This window comes from Carettochelys insculpta, chromosome 2 (genome assembly GCF_033958435.1).
Source record: "Carettochelys insculpta isolate YL-2023 chromosome 2, ASM3395843v1, whole genome shotgun sequence".
Classification (NCBI taxonomy): domain Eukaryota; kingdom Metazoa; phylum Chordata; order Testudines; family Carettochelyidae; genus Carettochelys; species Carettochelys insculpta.
This window is the reverse complement of record NC_134138.1, coordinates 48,170,458-48,195,039: the sequence shown is the minus strand read 5'-3', so window position 1 is coordinate 48,195,039 and position 24,582 is coordinate 48,170,458. Positions and strand designations below refer to the sequence as shown.

The following is a 24,582-nucleotide window of genomic DNA, read 5'->3' as shown; positions in this document are numbered from 1 at the left end:
ATTTTAATGGCTATAGCATAATGGTGATGTTGATCCAAATGCACTTGCAACTACGTACTGCAGTAATTATGCATGGAAATGAACAAAGATATCTTCCTAGTCATCTGCCACTGTAATACCACAAGTGACTATACAATCACTAACAGTGCACACAAATTATGCGCATATGCCACTCTGAAAACTTGAGTGCTGTCTTCAGCATCTCTATTTTGAAATTATCATAGAAACCTTCATCCACTAAATATTACAAAAGATGTTAATTTAAAAAAAAGATACATGCACTTACTCAACACTTCCTCAGTTGAGCATAAAAAATACAACAAATCCAGGCAGTTTCCTTTCTATGTTTTTCAAGCAAATATAAAACATTAGTAAAATCTCACCATTGCAATAGACTATCCTAATTTAAAACGAGTGGAAAAAATATCTAAAAAACATGGTCTCTTTCTTTCTCTTTACATATATTTATTAAACTTTCAAATAACATCATAAAGAATATTTAAACTGATAGGAATTGCTTTGAAAAAAGAAAAAGCATAAAAGTCGACATTTTTTCAGAACACCTGGCTAAACTTTCACTAGCTTCATTTAATTCATTTCCAGCTCTAATAAAGATAAGTGGAAGATTTCCAAAGATAGTTTCTAGTTTACACATGTAGCGCAACAGTATCTGATTATATTTCAGAGAAGAAATATTGAGAAGACTCACACCTGTGAAAGACATTTGACATTTTTACTAGTGTACATGTACAACAAAAAGAAAAACACTCATTTGCTTTTCAAGGCTGGATTCTGATCCATCCAAAATAACATCAATCATTTTTACTAGGCCAAATGAATTTATTCTAAAGTATCCCAGATAATAATTCATCACAGAATATGTGACAGAAATGGTAACTATTTAAAGACTATTATATTCTGGAAGATCATGTCTTAGTCTTATTGCCTTCAGCTTCTCTACTTTAATTTTTGCTTTCAGTAGCTCTTCTTCCAGCTGCTGCTTTCTTTTCAAGCCATCCCTCTTTTCTTGGACATAAAGCCCTATTTTTCTTTGATTTTCCAAAATTATCTGATGCTCCTCTTTCAGCATTTGCAGCATCTGTGGGTCATACCCACACGTTGGCCTAAAGCGTTCTCCAGCCTCAAGCCTAAAAAAATCATCTCGTCTTGGGATGGGAGATGGAGACAGCATCATTCTCATATCAACAGAAGACAGTGAAGTTGAAGGAGATCTCTCCATAACACGCACCAATTGGTGTTCTTCTCCTTGTTCTAAGTCCTCACTCTGCTGTGAATCTACAGCCAAAGAAGGAGGAGGTTTGACATCCTCTTCTGGTTCCAACTCCATCATAATAGTAGCAGGATGGTGATCCAACACTGCTTGTGGGGAACTGGTACCAGCAACTATTTCTTTATCCATGATAGCACTAAAATATACACACAATAAAAGTCATTATCTGTAAATAAGAGTCATTTTTAGCCAAATAAAAGCCATTTCATGGTCATAAAAAATACTTCATGGATTGTGAAATCTGGTCTCCATCCCAAGAAATCTAGCCTTTTGTGTACTTTTACCTTAAACTTTTACAGATTTCACAGGGAAGAAAACTGGGGATTGTGATCTGAAAAGGACTTGCACGGGGTTTGCAAGGTTATTGAGGGGACCCCATTATTGCCTCTCATCTTTATCTTGCTTTCAAGGCTGGGCAGCTGGACAGCAGCTGCTGGCTGGGCACCCAGCTCTGAAGCTAGCACCCAGCCAGCAGCAGTGCAAAACAAGGGTGGCATCATATGGTACAGTAACACTACTTTTAGAGGTAGGTGGCCAGAATGGTGGCTGCTGATTGATGAACCAGCTCTGGAGTAAGCATTGCAATATTGTAACATGGCATCCTTACTTTTGCACTACTGCTGGCTGTAGTTCTACCTTCAGATCTGGGATCCTGGCCAGCAGCCACAGCTCTCTCAGTTCCAGCACAAGCAGCAATACAGAAGAGTAGCAATACCACAATCCTCCCTATAACAACTTTCCAACCCCTCTCTAAAATTGTTTTTTTGGGTCAGGATCTTATAAGTTACAGCTCTTGAATTTCAGATTTAAACAGCTGAAATCTTAAAATTTATTATTTTTTTAAATCCTATGACTGTGAAATTAACCATAGTGAACCATGAAGTTGATATGCCACCCTAGACAAAAATCAGAGCAGATTTATCTTGAGACAAATACAACAATTTCCTGCAATTTCCTTTAGACGACTTTATTTTACTACCAAAACAAAGCAGCAGAAATGTAGAACTTTAAAGACTAACAAAATTATCTATTCAGTGATGACCTTTCATGGGACAGATCCCCTTTTAAAATGCTACATTTCTGGTGCTTTGTTTTGTTGGAGTACAGACTAACAACAGCTACCTCTCTGTTTTTATTTTACTAAGTGTATGTATTCAGGTGGGCCAGGACTGTATGTAATTTCACTGGAGGCAGTGGGAGAGATGACAGATATAAGCCCTGGGAAGAATATAAGATTTCAAAAGTCTATACTGAATTGTGGCAAACAAATATCTACGTTTTGGGACACAAAGTGGATTTCCACAGGAATCCCTGCGTAGTGACTAATGCAAATTCCACACAACAAACCAACCAACCATGCTGTTTTTCAAAGCTGCACTCTGAGGGGAGTGTAATTTTCTACTGATTACCTATTACACAAGGCCAAGATCAAAAGACTGAGCTGTGTTTAACAAAAGCTTACCAGGCCTATTTCCATTCTGAAATTATAAGCACTGGGAAAATCTAGTTTGGTGTTTGTCCAAGGACCAAAACTTACCAGAGCCATAGCAGACATTGGAGGTGATCTCTGGTAACCTTTTTAGAACAGGCTTTGGGTCTCTTATTGTTTTAATGTAGTTTTTCTTGAAATGCTTTCTTTCTTAAGAACAAATGTGCTTGCTTAGAAGGAGTTGTGAGGCCTCTTCAAAACTGGGCAACACGATGGTCAGAAAGCAAAGCACAGGACATGGCCTTTCAGGCAGTATGGCTTGGTAGGGATACCACAGTGTAAGGCAGAGAGTTAACAATCTAATGGCAACCCATGTTTGGGTCCCGACCCATAGCCTGGGAATCCCTGCTCTACATGCATATACTACATCCTATTTCTGGTGCCAAACTATTCAAATACATCAGAAAAGTACCTACACTCAACTGGTTAGATGACAGTAAATTTAAAAAAGGATAAAATATGTTTTAGACAGAGTATAATTAACTCTGTGAAACTCACTCCCACTGAACAACAAAATACATAGCTTAAGACTGAATAACAATTAAACATTTAGATAGATAAGAATAGCATCTAAAATTATAATAGCTAGAAAAAAAAGTTATGAGAGCTCATTCTCCTGTTTCATCCTCTTCAATGGGACAGATTATAAGATCATCAATACAGCAACATGGTGAAACATTGCTGTCCACATTATACCTATTTCATAAATAAATTAAGAACTTCAATTTCTTGGGTTGTTTCTCTGCACCTTTCCAACCAGATTCACTAATACTATATAAAAGCCTCAGTCAAGTTTTGGCCTCTTCCTCTTCCACCTATAAGCAACTCCTTACCCCACAGTGCAGACAGGAGCTAAGAAACTGTATAGTAACAAGAGAGGAATAGCACGGAAATCACAAACAGGGGAAAAGGCTTGCAAACCAAGAAAATAAAGTACCAGAATTAATGCTCTTTATTGCTCCGCTATGTGAATTATTATATTGTCTTTAGTGACATGATTACATACAGTAGACCCCTGACTTAAGTGGGGGTTGCCTTCTTGCCACCCCTGTGTCAGTCAAATTTCCCATGCAACGTCGGGGGGACCCAGGAAACTGATGAGGGCACCAGTCCTGGTCAGTTTACTGGCTCCAGGAAGTATAGGGGAGCTGGGGCCCAGGCAGGAGCCTGGCTCCTGGCTCCCCTACCTTTAGGGGAGTTGGGAAGCTGACCACCACCAGTGCTGGTCAGTTTCCCGGCTCCCACAGTGAGGCAGGGAGCCAGGAACCAGCTGCAGCTTTTCTGAGGCTTCCCCCCAGCTGGAGAAAGCTGTAGCAGCACACCTGTTTTTCTTCCCAGCTCCCCGCAGCTGGGGAAAGCCACGCCAGGCAGACAGCTGTGGCACAGCTTCTCCCTGCCGGGGGAAGCCAGGGAGAAACCACAGCAGCATGGATGTCTGTCCATTTGGCTTCCCCCAGCTGGAGGAGCCAGGCGGGCAGACAGCTACAGAGCAGCTTCAGCTTGCACTTAACTCACGTTAACAGAAGTTAAGTGCAACTCAAAGTCATGCATTTCGGGGATTTACTGTATTACTTTTTCCTCCTTTAGGACCCTTCTTCAGGGCACAAGATGGATGGTGCTTATTTAATGATCAGTTATTCAATGTTTTCCTTGTTTAACACGAGGTCATAGGCCATATTTACTGTACACTATTTACACCCTGCTCTGAAAACACAAGTATTAATTTTCTCATAGACTTTTCTCTGATATGCATCATAATAATCTGATTGCTTCATAGTAATGAATTTACCTTCACAGTACTCCCGTGTATTATTATTGTTATTATTTCCATTTTACAGATGGAGAAGTTAGGCACAGAGAGATTAAGATCAAAACTGTCCACTAATTTTGGAAGCCCAATTCAAGACCCTATGCCCTCATTTTTACACATCTTAGTGTTTGTTTTATGGCACTTTATTTCTTTAAAGTACAGCTCGTGTCCTCAGTTTCAGCTGTGAGTTTTCGCTTTTCTACAATCTAACCCAGTTACCTCAAGCTGTGCACCCAGAAAATGAGTAAGATAGACTGCATCTGATGAAGTGAGTCTGTGCTCACGAAAGCTCATGCTCAAAACTTTTCTGTTAGACTATAAGGTGCCACAGGATCCTTCGTTGCTGTGTATCATACAGTGTCACAGATGTATTAATGCAACTTCACCACTGTAAAATCTCTTATGTAGTCACTATGCTGACAGGAGAGATCTCTCCCATCAACGTAATTAAGCCAACCCTAATTAACGGGGTACCTGTATCAGTGGAAGTGCTGTAACACTACCACTTATGCCAACAAAACCTGTCACTCAGATATATTTTTTTTGTTTCTATGCCCAATTTCTTTATTTCAGATTTCACTAAGAAGGCTGTGGGTGGTTAGATGCCTACAATAGTGAATGTGGGAGAAAAGGAAGGAGAATTCAGAAGTTAAATAGGAAAAGAACAAGTTAAAAATTACTTAGAAAAGTCTTCAAGTCACTAGGGCATGATGAAATGCATCCTAGCTCTAAAGGAATGACAGAGGACTAAGCCATTAGCTGTTATCTATTAAAAGTCATAGAAGATGGGAGAGATGCCAGAAGACTGGAGAAAGGCAAATACAGTGCCGATCTACAAAAAGGGAAATAAGGACAACCCAGGAAACTACAGACCAGTCATCTTAACTTCTGTGCCAAGAAAGATATTGGAGCAAATATTAAAGGAATCCATCTGCAACCATCTAGAAGATAAGGTGATAAGTAACAGTCAGCACAGATTTGTAAAGAACAAATCATGTCGAACCAACTTGATAGCTTCCTTTGATAGGAGAGCAAGCCTTGTGGATAAAGGGGACACAACAGACATGATATATCTAGACTTTACGCAAAACATTTGATACATTCTTGCATGACTATCCTATAAATAAACTAGGGATATACAACATAGATGAGGCTGCTCTAAAGTGGGTACACACCTGGTTGGATAATCATTTTCCAAGAGTAGCTATCAGTAGTTGAGTCATGCTGGAAGAGCATCACAAGTGGGGTTCCACATGGATCAGTTTTGGGACCAGTTCTGTTCAATATCCTCACCACCAATTTAGATAATGTCAGAGAGCATACACTTATGAAGTCTGCACATGATACCAAACTGGGAGGGGTTCAAAATGCTTTGGAGGGTAGGATAATTCAAAATGATCTGGAAAACTGGAGAAATGATCTGAGGTAAACAGGATGAAATTCAATAAGGACAAATGCAAAATACTCCACTACAGAAAGACTCAATTTCCCACATACAAAATGGCAAGTGATCATCTAGGAAGTAGTACCACAGAAAGGGACCTTAGGGTCATAGTGGACTAACAAGCTACACAAGTCAGCGTGACACTGATGCAGAAAAAGTAAGTAATGTTCTGGGATGAATTAACAAAGAATGTTATAAGCAAGACATAAGATGTAATTCTTCTGCTCTACTATGAGCACATTAGGCCTCAAGTAAAGTATTGTGGTCAGTTCTGGGTCCCACACTTCAAGAAAGATGTAGAAAATTGGAGAAGGCCCAGAGAAGGGCAACAAAATAACTGAAGGTCTAGAAAACATGACCTATGAGGGACAATTGAAAAAAAAATGGGCTTGTTTAGTTTGGAAACGAGAAGAGTGAGAAGGCACATGATCACTAGTTTCAAGTACCTAATAGGGTATTACAATGAGGCAGGAGAAATGTTTCTCTCTTTAACCTCTGATAAGACAAGAAGCAATGGGCTTAAATTGCTGCAAGTGAGGTTTAGAACAGACATTAGAAAAAAATTCCTAACTGTCATGGTGGGTAAGCAATGGAATAAACTGCCTAGGGAGACTGCAGAATCTCCATCATTGGAGATATGTTACAGCAGATTAGACAAATATCTATCAGGCATGATCTAGATCAGTGATGGGCAACCTGTGGCCCAAGAACCCCCGGCTAGTCCCATCCCCCACACACTGAGGAACAGGAGCTCCTGCACTTCCTATTCCACCCCCATTCCCTCTCAGCACTTTTGAAGGAAGCGCAAATTGCCCACTTCATGTGCCATCTCCACCCCCTTCATCTCAGAGCTGGAATGCCACAAACAGCTGATTCATGGCATTCCAGCTTTGGAAAGGAGTGGGGACAGAGCACAAATCAGGCAATCCAGAGAAATGTTCAAGTGACCCTCAATCCACGGACCCTACACCCTAAAGTCAAAAAAGATTTTTGGGGATCATGTCAACTGGCCAGTCAACCTCCCAAACACCAAACCGCCCCTCAATGGCAATGAAACTTGGCAAGCCCCACCCCCCCGCCATTGGCAATTTCTGTGTAGTGAAGAGGGAAGACAAAAAACTTCTTTCCTAGCCTTTTCTATCTTCTTTCTTCTAACTTTGCACAACTTCACAAAAGGAAGAGTGGGTGGAGGATCAGTTGAGAACACAGGCTGTACATAGAAGCTGTATAGTGGACTGAGAACCCAAAAACCCTTTCCTCAGCGACTCTTTTTTTTCCAAATCTTTACCATCTAACTCTTTCTTCATGCTTTTCTTTGTCCCTGTATTATTTTCAGGTGTCAGATGTAATCAAGGGGAGGGGGACAATCAGTCAATAGCCCGTTGAGAAGACACACGCATGCTGAATTTTATAAAAGCTTTGATAATTCAGTTACAGCTACAGCTTTAAAAACCAATTCAATTTAAGATTCCTGTTAATTTATTTATCCTTGTTGGTGCCCTACTTTTCCTTCCTTCCACCTGGAAAAAATGGCCATTTGCTTCCCATGAGAGGAGAATGAGGGCAATACAGTGTGGGAAGATGATGTCAAATATCAGCAAAAATACCCGGAATGCTACGGGGATGAGGGAACTGTGGGATAGGTTCCCACAATGCACTGCTGCAACAGTCAATGTTTGCCAATTGCGTGTGGCAGAAATATGTTGACTTTGTGAGGACTATGTGAGGAAGTCAGGACAGTCAGATTTGAATTTATAAAATCCAGCGTTACAAAATGAATATTAAGAAATCTGAATTTATTTCATGTTGTAGGTGTAGCCATAGTCAAGAACAGCCAAATGATGAGAAAGCTACCTTTATCTACTACAGAAAATAGCACAGAAACCAGCAAAATACCAAGTCTCCATGTGATTCAGAACCGTGGATTAGTTTAAGTTAGTTTCTTGAGTAAGCAACAGTAAGAAAGAAGGTAAAAACCAGAAAGAAAGAACTGTAATAAGAGAAGTTCCTGTATGGCAGTTACATGGGACTCCTGCCAACTCAACTGAAAGAATGGGGTTACTATAAAGGGGGTGATATTTATAACTCCTGAGGCACCCGTGATCCACAGGCTTTGGTTAATGAAATTGAGCGAAAAAATTCTTATGAGATACCACATGACATTAGTACTTTGTCAAGTACTTTTATATACCTCCAAAAAAGTAAGTCATGTTATGATGAGTTAAAACCATTTAAGGTAGCTTCAGGGTTTGGAGAAAAAATGTAAGTCAGGGTTAAAATAAAAGCATACATTAAAAGAGGGTATTTTGTATAAATTACTAAAAAGCATTTATCCAATATTTAGTACAAAAAGGAGAATATTAGGGGAAATTATTCAGGGCATCTCTTCAGTGTTCTCAAAGTCATAACAGATTCAAAAAATGTTTGAATTACAGGAGTCAAATTATGAAGACCACTAGCTCTTTAATATGCTGTGTATGAAAAGCATCATTCCCACACAAGTCACCTAACACCTATGGCTTTCAGACTGATTTTTTTTGTCATTACGGGATGTGCTGATCAAGATATTACAACTCTTACATCTAATTAAAAAGGGTGTTTTGTTTTTTGCAGGATCTTTTGAATTGCACCTACATGAGCATTCACAGTTAGCAACTAAACTGCAGTGGTGTCACAGATTTCTTTACACCAAAGCCATACAAGGGTATGCTGTTTTTTCAGAGTATCTGGCACATCAGGATTTAGACAATTGTTACCATTCAAGTCAATCACTGGCACCATGAATCAAACCTCTGGTGTGCACATGCCAGCTTTCAAGAACGCTTAGCTGTTGCACCAACCAGCTACTTGTAGTACCTGATAAATGGGAGGCCAACTGCACATATTATTTTGATCTGCTACTGAAAATGTAAAAATATAGCTTTATCATTATGTCTGGGTCATGGACAGAGTTTACTTTTATCCTTGTTAGTTTAAGCTATCAGATCCAGAGGAAGCAAAATCTGAACCTAGCAGTTTTTGATCCTGACAAGACCACTAGATTGTCACAAGTGTGATTTGAGGGGCATTATAGCAGAGCTGTCTGGTGAAGCTTGCCCACTGCCTGCTTGTCATACTCTGGCTCAAATCTAGAGTCTCTCACTTCAGGGAGCACTGGTAACGGAGAGGAAGCCCTGCTAGTCTATACACTATCAAAACAAAAAGCAGTCAAGTAGCACTTTAAAGACTAGCAAAATAGTTTATTAGGTGAGCTTTCGTGGGACAGACCCACTTCTTCAGACCATAGCCAGACCAGAACAGACTCAATATTTAAGGCACAGAGAACCAAAAACAGTAAGCAAGGAGGACAAATCAGAAAAAGATAATCAAGGTGAGCAAATCAGAGAGTGGAGGGGTGGGGGGGAAGGTCAAGAATTAGATTGAGCCAAGTATGCAGACGAGCCCCTATAGTGACTCAGAAGGTTCCCATCACGATTTAAACCATGTGTTAATGTGCCGAATTTGAATATAAAAGGCAGCTCGGCTGTTTTCAGGGAGCACTAAATGCTATAAAAAAGCAAACTTCTGACACTAACTCCCAAATCGCTATCCCTATGCTTACAAACTGCCTAGCATAAAATACAGAATGTTGTTATTTACAGTTTATGTTGTAATTAGCTTTATCAGCAAGTGAAAGAAAGGTAATTTGTAAAAAAATTCTTGTATTGTTCAAGACACTTTTTCTTCTAACAGTAAAGTGCTTAACGTCTGGCTTGAGTTAAAACATATTCAATATTTGCCTAACAGACTATTTTATGCTACGGATAGTGCATATGAAATAGATGCCTCGGTTCCCTGAACTTTATGCAGCTCTTATGTAAACTGGTAATAGTTTTATATGCAGTAAGATAGCTGCAGTATTACCTTAAAAGGAGGAGATAGCCATTACTTGTCAGTGTTTGAATAATCTGCCTATTAAAAGGTAAGGGAGGGATTGAGATTGGAGCTACTATTTTTCTATGATTCCCTCTTAACCCTCACCTTCCAGAATATAACACAGGACACTGAAACAGTCTTTGTAACACAGCTGAAAATTGAATGCAGTGTTAAGTCACCATGAAACAAAGGAAATAGAACCTTGCTATTTTCTTCCAATTCTCCTCAACTCTGTTGTGGGTATTTGCCTAAGGACAGTGAATAAGCCTTACACAGTTGGCAGGAGGCGCCATAATTTCAATTTAATAACAAAGTAAAATGTATCTCACCTTTGTAAACTGCTCCTGTCTCTTAAACATACACTGGAAATCTGTGGAATCATCTCCACAACTTTCTTTGTTGGCTCAGAAATGCTGCTTTTATAATCTGAATGGGTCTCCTTTTGCTGCAATAGCTCCTGTTTGGCATATTCTTTGAGCCTCTTGTACAGCGTGCGCAGGCCCTGTGCAGTACGAGGAGGGCGATCTACTCCGATGGCATTGTAGTTATCAGCTATGATATCCCAGCATTTGTTTTTTTCCACTATTACTGAATGCTTATTGGTATGTTCTTCAAGAATTTTAACATACGGCTTCACGAGTTTTAGCAAATCAAGCTTTTCAGATAAGGTAAAATTAGATGATCTGGCCTTTCCAACCATTGTTATCTCCGAATTAAGGAGGCACGTTTTGAAACCACAATGCAGTCCCTAGCTCTGCTCAGCTCTTTTTCACAAACAGAAAAAGATCAGGCTTAACTAGGCTAGTCTCATTTAGGCCCACGCCTACAAGGGAGGGTTTATTAAAATTCCTTCAGCTTAAGCTGACGCAGGTTCAGGAAATCTGCTTAAGCCAAGCCTGACCTACATAAGGCTTCAGACTGAAGACGACGGGAAGAAACAAGCAAAATACACTTTAGTATGAACAGACCAGACATGCACAGGATTTAAAACCAGAAAGGTTTAAAGATAAGTACGTCACCCAGTTGAAAATTACCCAATTTAGCTTGAGTAGCAAGCTCTCACACGGATCTCTAGCTGAAAAGCTGAAATTGCTCTGAGATTTTAAATTTAATAATGTCAAAAAAGCAACAATTGTTTTGAGTAATTCATTGATTGTTGAAATGAAACACAACAGCAGAAGGAGAAATAAAAACTGGAGACGTAAGTGTGGCGTGTGTAAAGAGATCCCTAACAGTGCCCCGATCGCTTTTCCCCAGCTGCTGCTTGCTCTTACAATATTTGCATAATGCTAGTCCTGCTGTCAATCAAGAATTGCATATCCTCTAGCTAGTTAGGTTACACTCAGACTCAGACTTCACAGTAAAGCTAAGCTTCTCCTGCATTTTGCAGTCTGCTTTAGCTACCTACATGCAGACATTTTAAAGAAGCAGTCTCTGTTAATAATGAAATGTTTATCTAGAGCCAAAACAAAAAAAGATACAGACATGAAAAAATGAACACTCCTTTAGCGTCTGCTTGCAGCTGTGCCCTGCTAAAACATGCCTGCCGAGCTGGCTTTTATATTCAAATTTGGCACATTAACACACGGTTTAAATCGTGATGGGAACTTTCTGAGTCACTATAGGGGCTCGTCTGCATACTTGGCTCAACCTAATTCTTGACCTTCCCCCCCACCCCTCCACTCTCTGATTTGCTCACCTTGATTATCTTTTTCTGATTTGTCCTCCTTGCTTACTGTTTTTGGTTCTCTGTGCCTTAAATATTGAGTCTGTTCTGGTCTGGCTATGGTCTGAAGAAGTGGGTCTGTCCCACGAAAGCTCACCTAATAAACTATTTTGCTAGTCTTTAAAGTGCTACTTGACTGCTTTTTGTTTTGATAGTATATAGACTAGCACAGCTTCCTCTCTGTTACCGCCCTATAATGTGTATGTCATCAACATTCAGTCTGCAGTGCCTAAAAAATGGCACGATCTGACTCTGAGTCTACGTGTAATAAAGGTTACATTCAATCATGACAGATTTACTGAGTGTATTAGTGTGTGTGGATATTGGGATTTTCATACTATCCACCAAGAACTAATCTACTTTTATGGTAACACTTCCAGACATTCTTTCAATGTCAAATATTTTTATTAACAAGATGTGCATGCTATACCAGTGCTAATCGTTCTGCATAGCAAACATTTTTCAAAGATATCTTACTTTACACACAATTTTTCTTACTTAAAAATGCATGTAAACATCCATGGTTGAAATTAGCAAAATTTGAGAAACACAAGAATTAATAGAGCTAAGGAAAATGATACCTCCACTTAAAAAGGTGCAGTTTGAAGGGGTTTACTGTGTACAGTTCTGAGCACCAAGTCTGAAAAAGGAGATCCATGAAGGAAAAATCAATAGTTTCATTTCAAGGGTTGAAATGTAGACTGGGATATGGGTGAAGGGGAGTATCTAAAGGCAATAAAGACAGATGTAGGCAGACGTGCTCACTCACTTGGCTGGGACTGCACTGAAAACAAGATGAAATAGAGTTTCTTAAAAAAAAAGTTACAGATGGAACTTGAGGGAAAAAAACTCTGATATGGAGTCTGAACACTTGGTAAAAACTTTGCTTTTTATGCTTAGCTTGCCTCTTTTCCCAATGTTTTGTTCTTCATCTCTAGCAATGTCTAGTGTGAAAGACAGAGATGCTCCTTCTTCTTTGATCTATTATTTTTATTATTATTATGTGCCTGAGCTTGTGTTGTGCAGAGAGGAGCAGTCTGCAAGGTGTGAATTGGGGGAGTTCCCTGCCAGGTGAGCCTTCAAGGGCTGATTAGACTGGAGGCAAGGCTTTGAGCCAGGCCTAACCGGCTAGAAGCTCTCCCTGTAAGAAGGGAGCTTTCAGCGAACACTGTGAGCAGTGAACAGGGGCAGCAGCTAACAGGGAAGGGAGTCTGCCTCTGGGCAAAGCGTCCTAGAGGAGCTTGGGTGAGTGTGGGATTTGGGGGGCTGTGTGGTGAGCTGGTGGGTGAATGTCTGTCTGTGCAGCTATGTTACTTTGCAGAGAAGGGCAGTTTGATCAGCTGCCTGTGTGCCTGAGCTTGTGTTGTGCAGAGAGGAGCAGTTTGCAAGGTGTGAACTGGGGGAGTTCCCTGCCAGGTGAGCCTTCAAGGGCTGATTAGACTGGAAGCAAGGCTTTGAGCCAGGCATAACCAGCTAGCAGCTCTCTCTATAAGAACAGAGCTTTCAGCGAACAGGGGCAGCAGCTAACAGGGAAGGGAGTTTGCCTCTGGGAGTTTGCCAAGGGAGGAGCCCCGTGTTTGTTGTCCTTTTCAGGTATGGTGTTCCACCTGTGCCCTGCAAGGCAGCACTATCAGGAAAAGGAGTCTCTGAAGAGAAGAGCCTGAAGAGCGATGGGGGAAGGTGGACCTGGGGGCACTGAGAGCAGCTGGGGGGAGAGGGGCTAGTGCAGTGAGGAGGGCGGACATGGGAGCAGATGGGGGTAGTGGGTTGGGGAGGGTCCTATGGTGATGGTAGTTGGGGGGCGGGGAAGGTGGGGAGGAGGGTCCCGGGGATGTGAGGTCATTGCTTCCACAGGGAGCTATGGTGACTCGTGGTGACAGGGACATATGAAGTAGTGGGATCCTTAACCACATTCTCCACACCCCACTGCCTTCTGGGTTATCCTGGGAAGGAGAAAGGCTAAGGGAGTAAACCCTGACAGAAAATATGGAGTGGAGTCAGAAGGCGGTTCGGTGTCAACTTCTGGCACCATCCCGGCAACTCCTGCAGCTGAGCTGGTACCAGACGTGGAGGTTATCCTCTCCTTTGGACTATACCAGTAAAGCCGAGAGGGGGACACTGGTGTCTGGGCAGCCCAGAGTCTCCATAATAAGTGTCCAGTCTCGCGCCCGGAGAGGTACTCCGGCATCGCTGAACAGCGTTGCGTCAACACGGGAGGCAAAAGATACCAGTTATAAGCTCCTGCTCAATTGGCGTAGAGAACGAGCGCCAGGGGTTGCCTTTGACGGTGGGAGAGATCCTCGCATCTCACTGGACAGTCACCACCCGCCTCAAGCTGGGCAGCCCCCAGCCAATAGGGTACTGTCCCGCCACAGTTCACCTGCCTCGCTGGGTGCGTGAGGCTTAAGGTTCCTGAACCTGACAAGTGACTGAAATTTGGGCACCAGGCAAACCAATAAGAAAATCAACAAGAAATGAGAAACATCAACAATTTAAGCTTGCTTGCTGGAATGTGCGGACCATGCTGACCTGCCTGACTGAAGATCTTCAGCCCATCAGTGACACCCAAAAGACCGCTGTCATCAACGAGGAACTGAAGAGGCTCCGAGTCGATATCGCTGCACTGCAAGAGACACGACTCGCAGATTCGGGATCTCTAAAGGAAAAGGACTATACCTTTTTCTGGCAGGGTAAAGCCCAAGAAGAACCCAGAGAGCATAGTGTTGGCTTTGCTGTCAGAAACACCCTTCTACAAATGGTGGAATTAGTCATGGGCGGATCAGAAAGACTTCTTCGGATCACGCTTCAAACTTGCGCCGGTCCTGTCCACCTGATCAGCGCTTATGCTCAAACCCTGTACGCCACACCAGAACTAAAAGACAAGTTCTATGATGTGCTTAGTGCTGCAGTAGCGCAAATACCTGCTTGTGAACAACTGTACATCTTGGGTGACTTCAATGCAAGAGTTGGAGCTGATTTGGGCCTCATGGCCTTCCTGCTTAGGACGCTTCGGTGTGGGGAAAAATGAATGACCATGGACAGCGTCTCCTTGAACTGTGCATGTACCACAATCTGTGCATCACAAACACATTCTCCCAAACGAAGCCACAGCACAGAGTGTCGTGGAAACACCCACGCTCGAAGCACTGGCATCAACTAGATGTGGTCATCGCTCGGCGTAATAACCTCAAAAACATCCTTCTGACACGCAGCTATCATAGTGCTGACTGTGATACAGATCACTCGCTAGTTTGCTCCAAGCTCAAGCTGAGACCCAGGAAGCTGTACCACTCTAAACCTGCTGGAAGGCCCCGCATTGACGCCAGAAAGATGGCAAACTCGGAGAAAGCTGAAAAGTTCAGAGAGACCCTCCAGGAAAATCTGCGCAGCGGCCCTGGGGGTGCCGATGTGACATCCAAATGGCAACATCTGAGGGATACAGTTTACAACACAGCCTTGTCGGTGTTTGGAAGAAGAGCTAGAAACACGAACGACTGGTTCGAAGCTAACTCCGATGAGATGATTCCAGTCATTGAAAAGAAGCGTGCTGCACTCCTGGAGTACAAATGCTCACCGAGCCAGAGTACCCAGCAAGCACTTAAAGCGGCCAGAAGAACAGTACAGCAGACAGCTAGGCGCTGTGCCAACAACCAATGGCTCCAGCTATGCAGCAGCATCCAGACCTGTGCCGACTTTGGTAATCTCAGAGGAATGTACGAGGGTATGAAGAAGGCATTAGGATCCACCCAGAACAAGATGGCGCCTCTGAAATCCAAATCTGGTGAAGTCATCGCTGACAAAGCCAAACAGATGGAGCGCTGGGTTGAGCACTACTCCGAGCTATACTCGTGCGAGAACGTTGTGGTTGACGCAGCCCTCGATGCCGTCGAGCTCCTACCAGTAATGGATGAACTGGATCAAGAACCGACTGTGGATGAACTGAAGAGAGCCATCAACAGCATTGCAGCAGGAAAGGCCCCTGGCCAGTATGGTATACCACCAGAGATGATCAAGTGTGCCGCGGACACACTCCTGGAACCCCTACATGAGCTACTGTGCCTGTGCTGGAAAGAGGGTGAGGTTCCACAGGATATGCGGGATGCTAACGTTGTAACGTTGTACAAGAACAAAGGAGACAAAAGCAACTGCAACACCTACCATGGAATCTCCCTCCTAAGCATCACTGGTAAACTGTTCACTCGCGTCATCCTTGGCAGACTCCAGAAGATTGCTGAGAGGGTGTACCCCGAATTGCAGTGCAGATTCCATGCAGAGAGGTCTACCGTTGACACGGTCTTCCCTCTAAGGCAGCTGCAGGAGAAGTGCAGGGAGCAGAGGAAGCCACTCTACATAGCCTTCATCGACCTGACCAAGGCCTTTGACTTGGTCAGCAGGGATGGTCTGTTCAAACTGCTCCACAAGATAGGCTGTCCTCCACGGTTACTCAAGATGACCCAGTCGTTCCACGAAGACATGAGAGGAACCATCCAATATGACGGCGCATTATCGGATGCTTTCAGAATCAGGAGCGACGTCAAACAAGGATGCGTCCTTGCTCCGACATTGTTCGGGATCTTCTTCGCACTCCTCCTGAAGCATGCCTTTGGATCTTCAACACAGGGCATCTTGCTGCACACAAGATCTGATGGGAAACTGTTTAATCTTGCAAGGCTGAAAGCTAAGTCTAAGGTGCGGGAAGTCCTCTTCAGAGACATGCTGTTCGCAGACGATGCTGCTGTAGTGTCTCACACAGAAGACCAGCTTCAAAAACTGCTGGATCAGTTCTCCAAAGCATGCAAGGACTTTGGGCTTACCATCAGCCTAAAGAAGACAAACGTACTCGGTCAGGATGTTGCTGAATCCCCATCAGCCAGCATTGATAACTATACGTTAGAGGTCGTCCACGAGTTTATTTACCTCGGGTCCACCATCACTGACACCCTGTCGTTGGACACTGAGCTAAATAAGAGGATCAGAGAAGCGGCCACAACTCTGTCCAGACTCAGCAAGAGTGTGGAATAACAACAAGCTGTACACTCACACCAAAATGCAAGTCTACAGAGCCTGCATCCTCAGCACCCTCCTTTACGGCAGTGAGACTTGGACCCTGTATGCCCGCCAGGAAAAGAGGCTGAACATCTTCCACTTGCGCTGCCTCAGGCGCATCCTTGGAATATCATGGAAGGACAGAGTGACCAACACCGTCGTCCTTGAGCAAGCTGGAATCCCAACCACACACACCCTCCTCAGGCAGCGTCGGCTCTGCTGGCTTGGCCACGTCCACAGGATGAATGATGGAAGGATTCCAAAAGACATCCTGTATGGTGAGCTAGCCTCTGGCAAAAGACCTCCCGGACGCCCCCGGTTGCGCTACAAAGATGTCTGCAAGAGAGACCTTAGAGAGGTAGACATCGAGCTGGACAACTGGGAAGAACTAGCAGACGACCGCGGCAGATGGAGGCAGGGGTTACACAAGGGCCTTCAGAAGGGCGAGATGAGGATCAGACAGCTAGCAGAGGAGAAGCGAGCTCACAGAAAGCACACTAAGGACTTGCCAGACACCCACCACATCTGCAAGAGATGCAGCAAGGACTGTCACTCTCGTGTGGGTCTTCATAGTCACAGTAGATGCTGTAAATGAAGTCCTCAATTGAAACTATAAAGGGCGCGAGCAATAGTCTATGCAGACTGAAGGATGCCTACTACTACTACTACTACTAAATGTTTTTGGGTTAGAATCATTTTTTAAATGTCACTTAAAATGCTTTAAATGTATGGTATGGAAAGTGAGTAGTACTTTAGGATTTAAATAATCACATAGGAAAAATTTATATTCTTACAGTCCCTATCCCACTCTACTTACTCTATTTCTTATGAAGGAAATTCCTCATTATACATCATTTCGCTTTAAGCTGCAACATGACAGTCCCTACACTTGACATATTTCAAGATCCCCCAGTACTGAAACCTAAGGCTCCAAGCCCTACCACTCAGGGCAGGAGCCAAAGTCTGAGCAACTTAGGCTGTCTACAATAGAGCATAAGGTCGATTTTAAGGCACTTATCTCAATTTTACAATGTGACTGTGTCTTCACTGCAAGTACCATTAGGTTGATTTTCACGGGCACTAAAGTTGACTTTCTCACCTTGACCCTCCAAGACAGCGTAACGCCAAGTTCAAATTTAAACGGTCAAATTAATGCTAATGTGGAAACAGCATTATTTTAAATTGATTTTCCTGGCCTCCAGAGGTATTCCACAATGCTTGGAATGTGTACGTTCTGGTTGCTTTCACTGTTTCTCCTCTCCAGGTATGCAGAAAAGAGGAAAAAGGAAGCCCAACAATTTCGATTCCTTTCCTTTCTAACCAGCATGGTGATCACAGCTATCCATGAAAGAGAGCCCCAGCACGGCGCCATCAGGAGCGCCAGGATCTTATTTTGGCTGTCAGGCTAGTGCCCACTCCACAATACCATGTGGCACTTGGCTGCATGGACCAGACAGCAGCACAGCACATAGTGGCATGTCCAGCCCTGCACGAGGAGAAGGCTTCTTCCCTGCACATGATGCATGGGCACACAGATTAAACCTTGTCATCAGGTTACTCAACTGGCCCGTCAGCTGAATTTTTGGGGGGCTGCCCTGGGGGGCAAATATTTTTGGAGCTCCCCCCCCCGGCCTAGGCACACAACTGATCGAAAATGTCAAGTTAGCTAGAGGCTGTCCCCTCAGAGGCAACATATGACGAGGGGCTGGCCCCTCAGAGGTAACATGCTCCAGTACTCTCCCTTCCTAAAGTGTGTGGTTCAGTGAAGTCACAGCCACAGCAGTGACCTGTTTGGTGTGTTTTCACTGGGGGGAAAAGTAGTTGCATGACCTGTTCACATGGCAGTCAGCTGTGCGCTCCTCTTCTGAAACCTACGCACCTGTTTGGTTTTCTTTCCCCTGGGATTCCCCACTTTTCCTCCTTTCCTGCATTGCTTGAGAATAATAGGAAGCCTTTCCCAAGTTGCATGGAGCCTGTCCTACAGTTGGGCACCATAGGTACATGATACAGTCAGCTGAGTGCTCCCACTGCTCCTTTGGATGCTTCACCTTCTCCAGCACACCTGCTCGGTGTATCTTCACAGGGGGAAGATTAGTTGAGCAACCTGTTGACGTGGTACTGTCAGCCGGATGCTCCCACAGCTATTTTCCTAGTTGCATGGAGCCAGTTTGTTCTACTTGTGTACCATGGGCTTCCACTTCTGAAGCCCACCAGTTTGGTGTCTTCTCAGTGGGGGAAAAGTAGTTGAGCAACCTGATGACACAGTCCAGTCAGATTATTTTGCAAAGTGTCCCTTTTTAAGAAGGGTGAGAGTGAAGGGACAGACTCAAAGAAAAAAAGCCCTGATTTACATCTTAAACCTTTAGATTCAGCAGATGATTTTGCAGTATCCAGTCTACTTAGATTTTGGGAAAGAAAAACAGCCATCCAGGCCAATTCTAAGACTGTTACTTTGTCAGTCTGCTGACTAGCATAACTACTGCAGGGATGGCAACCAATGCCCTGTGGGCTGTACCCAGCCCCCAGCCACCCCTGATCAGGACTGCAAGGCTTGGAGTTTCTCCACCCCAGGTGTTGGGTGCTGGGGGGGGGGAAATGACACTACAGAGAGCATGTCAGGCTCCACCTGGGCGGAAGGGGCTGAGGAAGAAGCTCTGCGTGGCAGTGCAAGGAAGCTAGTGCAAGGGCCTGCAGGTTCCAATTGGCCAGGCATCATGGCCACTTGGACAGTTGCCTGCAAGCACAGAGCCACACAATCGCCCCAGGAGCTGCACCAAGTGAACACCCCAATCCCCTGCTCCCCTCACACCCTTCCTCCTTCTCAGACCCCACACTCCCATTCTGCACCCTACCTGCCACCCAGACCCTGCACACTGGCAGCTCCCTCCTGCACACTGAACCCTTCATTTGAGGCTGGGGGTCGGGGGTTGCAAAAATCTATTAGCCTCAGGCTCCCAGAACAGTTAATCTGGCCTCAATGCACCTTTGCCCCTGGGGCTAGAGTGTGAGGTGTGTTGCATGAGTGAAGTTGTGTCCTTTCCCCTACTTCTCAGTTGGGGCCCATGTCAGTGAGGGGTTACTTTTTCCACCTTCTTACCTGGGGGCCAGATCAGTGAGGTTTGTTTTCAGGGGTTTTTGCTTCCTACTTGCATGTGGCCCCCAACTGACTTTTCTGTGGTCACTTGCCCCAGACATAGAAATGGTCCCCCACTCTTTTCTCAGTTGAATCTCTAAGCAAGCGCAGCTGGGGGAAGGCAGGGATAAGAAGCCAGCAAACTGACAAGCCCTGGTGGGCTCTTCAGTTTCCCGGGTCCCACAAGCCCCAGGGAGCTGGGAAGCAAGCGGCAGCCTGGTTCCTGGCTCCCTACCCTGACTTGCACAAAAATTTGAGTTACATGGGGAGCTGGAGGAATGCAATCCTGCGTAACTCAAGGTTTTACTGTACTGTGGCCTAAATCAAATTAAACTGGGAGTCAGAGCAGCCCCTGGGCCATAGGTTCCCCACCCCTCTAATAAGACCTACAGAGAGGGTGGGAGATACTACAGCAGTCCCTCAAATTACATAAGGGTGGCGTTCTCACACATCCTCGCATAACTCGAATTTTGCGTAAGTCAGGGGGAGGCTTTTTCCCTGGTGGAATGCATGTTCTGCAGCCGGGGAAGAAGCAGGAGCACCTGGAGCTCCTTTTGAAAGCTAAATCCTGGGCTGGAAGGGGTGGGGAGGGCAGCCAGGGAGCGTTAAGCCTGGCGGTGGGTTGGGGCCCATGGGAGAGGGGCAGGAGAACTAAGCCTGGGGTGCGTTAGGGCTGCAGAGGTGGCAGCAGGGTGGAGTTGACCTGGGGCTGCACCAGGGGGAGGGGGGTAAGCCGGAGTCACATGCTGGGGGCCTGAACTGGGGCTTGGGAGGGTGAGCTACAGCCACACACGGGGTGGGGGGTAAACTGGGGTGAGGGAGGTTGAACCAGAGCTGCAGGAGGAGGGTTTGAACTGGGGCCAGAGGGTTTGAGCCAGAGCTGCACATGGGGTGGTAAGCTGGGCCGCAGAGGGTTTGAATGGGGGCTGCGTGGGGCCAGGGGAAGGATTTTGAGTTACACTTCACTAATGTTAATGCGAGCTAAGTGCAACCTGAAATCACACGTTTTGAGAGTTCACTGTACAGAGAATTTTTGTCCAGATGTTTGCCTGGCAGGTTTCATCCGCATGTTCAGGGTCTGACTGCCATATTTAGGGTCAATACGGACTTTTCCCCTAGGTCACATTGACAGAAATCTTTGACTCCTCGCCCTCCCTTTCCTTCCTTTGATATGTGGGACATAGATATGAACTAGAGTAAATGGTGGATTCTCTGTAACTTTAAGCCTCTAAAACGAGATTTGACTACTTCAGTAATTTAGCCAGAGTTCATGAGCCTATTATTAGAATAGATAGGTGAGGTTCGGTCATATGGAATGTACAGGAGGTAAACCTAGAGATCGTGGTGGTCGTTTCTGACCCTAGAATCTGTGTGAATTTGATTTATAAATGTGTGTATTGCATTTAAAAATATTTTTAAATTTTATAGATGCAGAAAATTAGCTAGGAGGAGGGTTGGGATTAGGGCCCTCCTGCTAGCAAGGCAACATGGGGTTCCTAGCATCCACAGAGAATTCAGAGGGGTCCCTGTATAGCACAGGGCCTAAGACACCTAAGTACAAGGTATGCAGGAGGCTACAGCTCTGGCCTAACAGAGCAGAGATCCCCAAACAGGGCAGCAGGTAAGGCCACTGAACTTCTGAATGATTGCTGCCTGGTGACAGCCCCCACATTCCTGGCTGATGACAGAGCGGAACCATGACAGAAAAGCTACAGAAGACTTCCTGAATGGCAGCAGAAGCAGCTGACACCTGCTACCTGCAGGCACAAGGTACCATTGGGAAGTAGGCCAGGGAGGCTGCACTCTCATCAACTGTTCTTAATAGATTTTTTTCCCCACTGATTTCACTATGTCAGATTCAGTTTCTGTTTATCAGCATTAATTTAAATCTAAGCCTGATAATTTTATTAATAAATCTGACCAGCAGATTGAAAGGAAAACCACCAAAACAGACCTCACTCACTTCTTCCTCTAAGGGCTTGTCTACACTAGCACCTTCCTTTTAAGCAAACTCCACCCCCCGGCATCTCTGAAGTTTTAAACTTCAAAGTACTGCCACACATCTAGCCGCGGCGCACCTGCCCGTACTTCGAAGTTGCCCTGGCACTTCGAAGTACTGGGGGGTGCGCTGCGGGTAGACGCATGCCAGTACTTCGATGTTTAAAACTTCGGAGATGCCGCGGGGTGGGGGAAATTTGCTTAATGAAGTGCTGCCTATGCACAGCACCGCTTCATTAGTAAACTCCCAACCTTCAAAGGAAGGTGGTACTGTAGACACAGCCTAAGCCTATTTGTCTCTATTCCTCTTGCCACCTTTCTATTTCCCTAGTCTAGCATTTCCCAAACTGTGGTCTGTGGAACACTGGTGTTCCATGTGATGCGAATCCGTGTTCCATGAAAAAAAAAAAAATTTATGCTAAAAATATTATATGAAATTGTGTGTGTCAAAAAAGCTAAGCTATTTGAATAGTATTTAGATTAAAAGTATATTAATATTTATAATGCAGCCATGATAGTATAGCTATTATTATGTAACTCATGCCCAAAGAGTCTATTCGGATTGTTTCGGCACAAGTCAGGTTCAGAGAAATCACATGATGCTGCACCTGATATGAGGATCAAACTCTCCTGAATCATTCCTAATATTAAAGTGGACTTCTGACCCAAAGATGCAAAAACACTCTTCCCATAAAAAAAAAAAAAACTGTCAAATGTTACATATTATTTTCCAGTAGTTTTCTGTAAAAATAACAAATTTATAAAAATACAAAATTTAAAAATATTTTCCATACCTAAATTGTTTTGTATTTCTTTTTCATAAAAATCATTTAAGCTTTAAGGAGGACAGTCCTTTCTTGAACAACATTGTCCTTTCTATTTCTGTACAAAAGAATGACACTAACCATTTTTTTATTTTATTTATTTATTTTTTTGCTGTTATGCTGATGTTTGTTTTGGGTTTGTACTTAATTTTTGTACTTAATTATAGGATTGCTAATCGTCCTATCAGAAGAACATGAGTTGTTCCATTCAGATGATTCTCTTGTGATTTTTTGTTCTTTGTCAAATGAGACATCTAAAAAAAAAAAAACCTTTTAAATCAACTTTTGAGCATTATATGCAGCAATTTTTTATATGAAACAGTTCACACAACCCAGACCAGCATGTATGTGTTCCATCAATATATTCCAAGCCCAAACCTGTTCTGTGGCCAAATTAGTTTGGGGAACGCTGTCCCAGTCCTTTTCATTCTTCTCTATAACTACAGCTAGCAGTGCAGTCTCTTAGTTGATTCCAAGTGTTCAAGTCTTGAGCTCAGCTTCCAGTTGTCACTGATATGTGCAACAGCTCCCAGCTCTTTGGCCTCTTCCTTTGTTTCCTTATTAGTAAAGCTGCAATAATGTCCAAGTCTAGGCTCCAAATCAGATTGTGTCCAAAACAAATTTAAAAGTTATTGGATGTCCCATACCAACAGTAACCCTGGAAAAGGTCACTTTCTTGGCTTCCATCAATAAACACGTGTCTTTTTATTTGAATTTCACTTTTGCCTGCTCTGTCAATGTTATGTTATTGTATTGAATATATATGTGCCAAGATTTGCTCTGGAGATCATGTGATGTAGTCATTCTAGTCTCACACTGAATTTACAATATGGTAATACTTATTTCATTTTTCTTTTGTAAAGGATTTGCCTTTTTTATTTTATAAAGTAGTTCATAAATGCATACATTTCAAATTATCTTTGTTATCTGAGGTTCAAATACTGAATCTTCTGAATGTCCAGGTATGTTCTATATTGTTATACGTCAAGTTTCCTTTTAAGGCTTCCATTACAAACAGTAGTAAATACTTTTTTTAAAGATATGCTTGTGGTTTTAATTAATGAACACAAATCACATAGAAAGCATTCCAAGTCATTAAACTGAAAACCTGATTTAATTTAAATTTCTCACTATTTGAGCTATAGTGTACCTAGTATACTCGAGAATCTTTAAAAAACTGATTCACTTCCATTTTCCAGCTAACACAACTGGAAAAAAAACATGAAAAATGATCAAAAAATAATCAATTAAATATACTGTTCAGTTCAGATTAACAGAAACAATCAGTTTTATGGTTCCCACGTCAAGACTAGGCAATTAAGAAAGTTGCTTTGCACAGAGGCATTGATGTATATCCACAAACACTCCAAGTGCAAGCTATGTCACACTGGTTAACTGACAGGCAATTAGGAGATGGCTGAGAGATTTACCAAGAGCAATTAGATTCTCCCTGAGAGCTTCTGAACTCAGCACTCTCTAGAAATTTCATTCTGCGAAATGTTACATCACATTGTGTGCTTTAAAAAAAATCGTGACTATGTTTGAAAAACTATTTGTCAAAGAAATATTGTTGCACAATGTGAGGATTAAGTCTGGAGGCAAGGAATAAGAGCACTAAGGGCCAGTGTCACAGGAGCTCACCTATGCTCTATGAAAACTGGCTTATAAATATATACAATTCAAACATGAGACTGGGCTCAGCAACCTTTCAGAGGCAGACATCTGACTTAATCTGAAATCTGACTTGATTTAATAACGACAATCAATGAGATAAAGTCATACCAGGGTACAAAATATATCAGAAGGACAGGAACAGATCACACTGGTGGGAAAGTGGCACTGCACAGAACAGAAAACATAGAATCAAATGAAGTAAAAATTTTAAATGAACCACAATGTTCCGTAG

At 43.3% G+C, this 24,582-nt stretch overlaps 2 protein-coding genes across 2 annotated transcripts in view; both read right to left on the bottom strand.

Annotated features, from left to right (window-relative positions):
* RAD54B (RAD54 homolog B) overlaps positions 1-24,582 on the bottom strand; it is a 128,332-nt gene that overhangs the window by 83,991 nt on the left and 19,759 nt on the right. The window lies entirely within an intron of this gene.
* FSBP (fibrinogen silencer binding protein) lies at positions 90-10,700 on the bottom strand. The gene is made up of 2 exons (XM_074985701.1): positions 10,279-10,700; positions 90-1,427 (listed from the first exon to the last, which is right to left on the bottom strand). The coding sequence occupies exons 1-2, from the start codon at positions 10,647-10,649 to the stop codon at positions 902-904; spliced, it is 897 nt and encodes a 298-aa protein (XP_074841802.1). The 5' UTR covers positions 10,650-10,700; the 3' UTR covers positions 90-901.

Excerpts from the sequence above, each read along its gene's own strand:
- FSBP (XM_074985701.1), bottom strand. The coding sequence starts at position 10,649 with ATGGTTGGAAAGGCCAGATCATCTAATTTTACCTTATCTGAAAAGCTT. Across the intron at positions 1,428-10,278 it reads GACAGGAGCAGTTTACAAAG|TGCTATCATGGATAAAGAAA; the intron begins GTGAGATACATT and ends TGTATATTTTAG.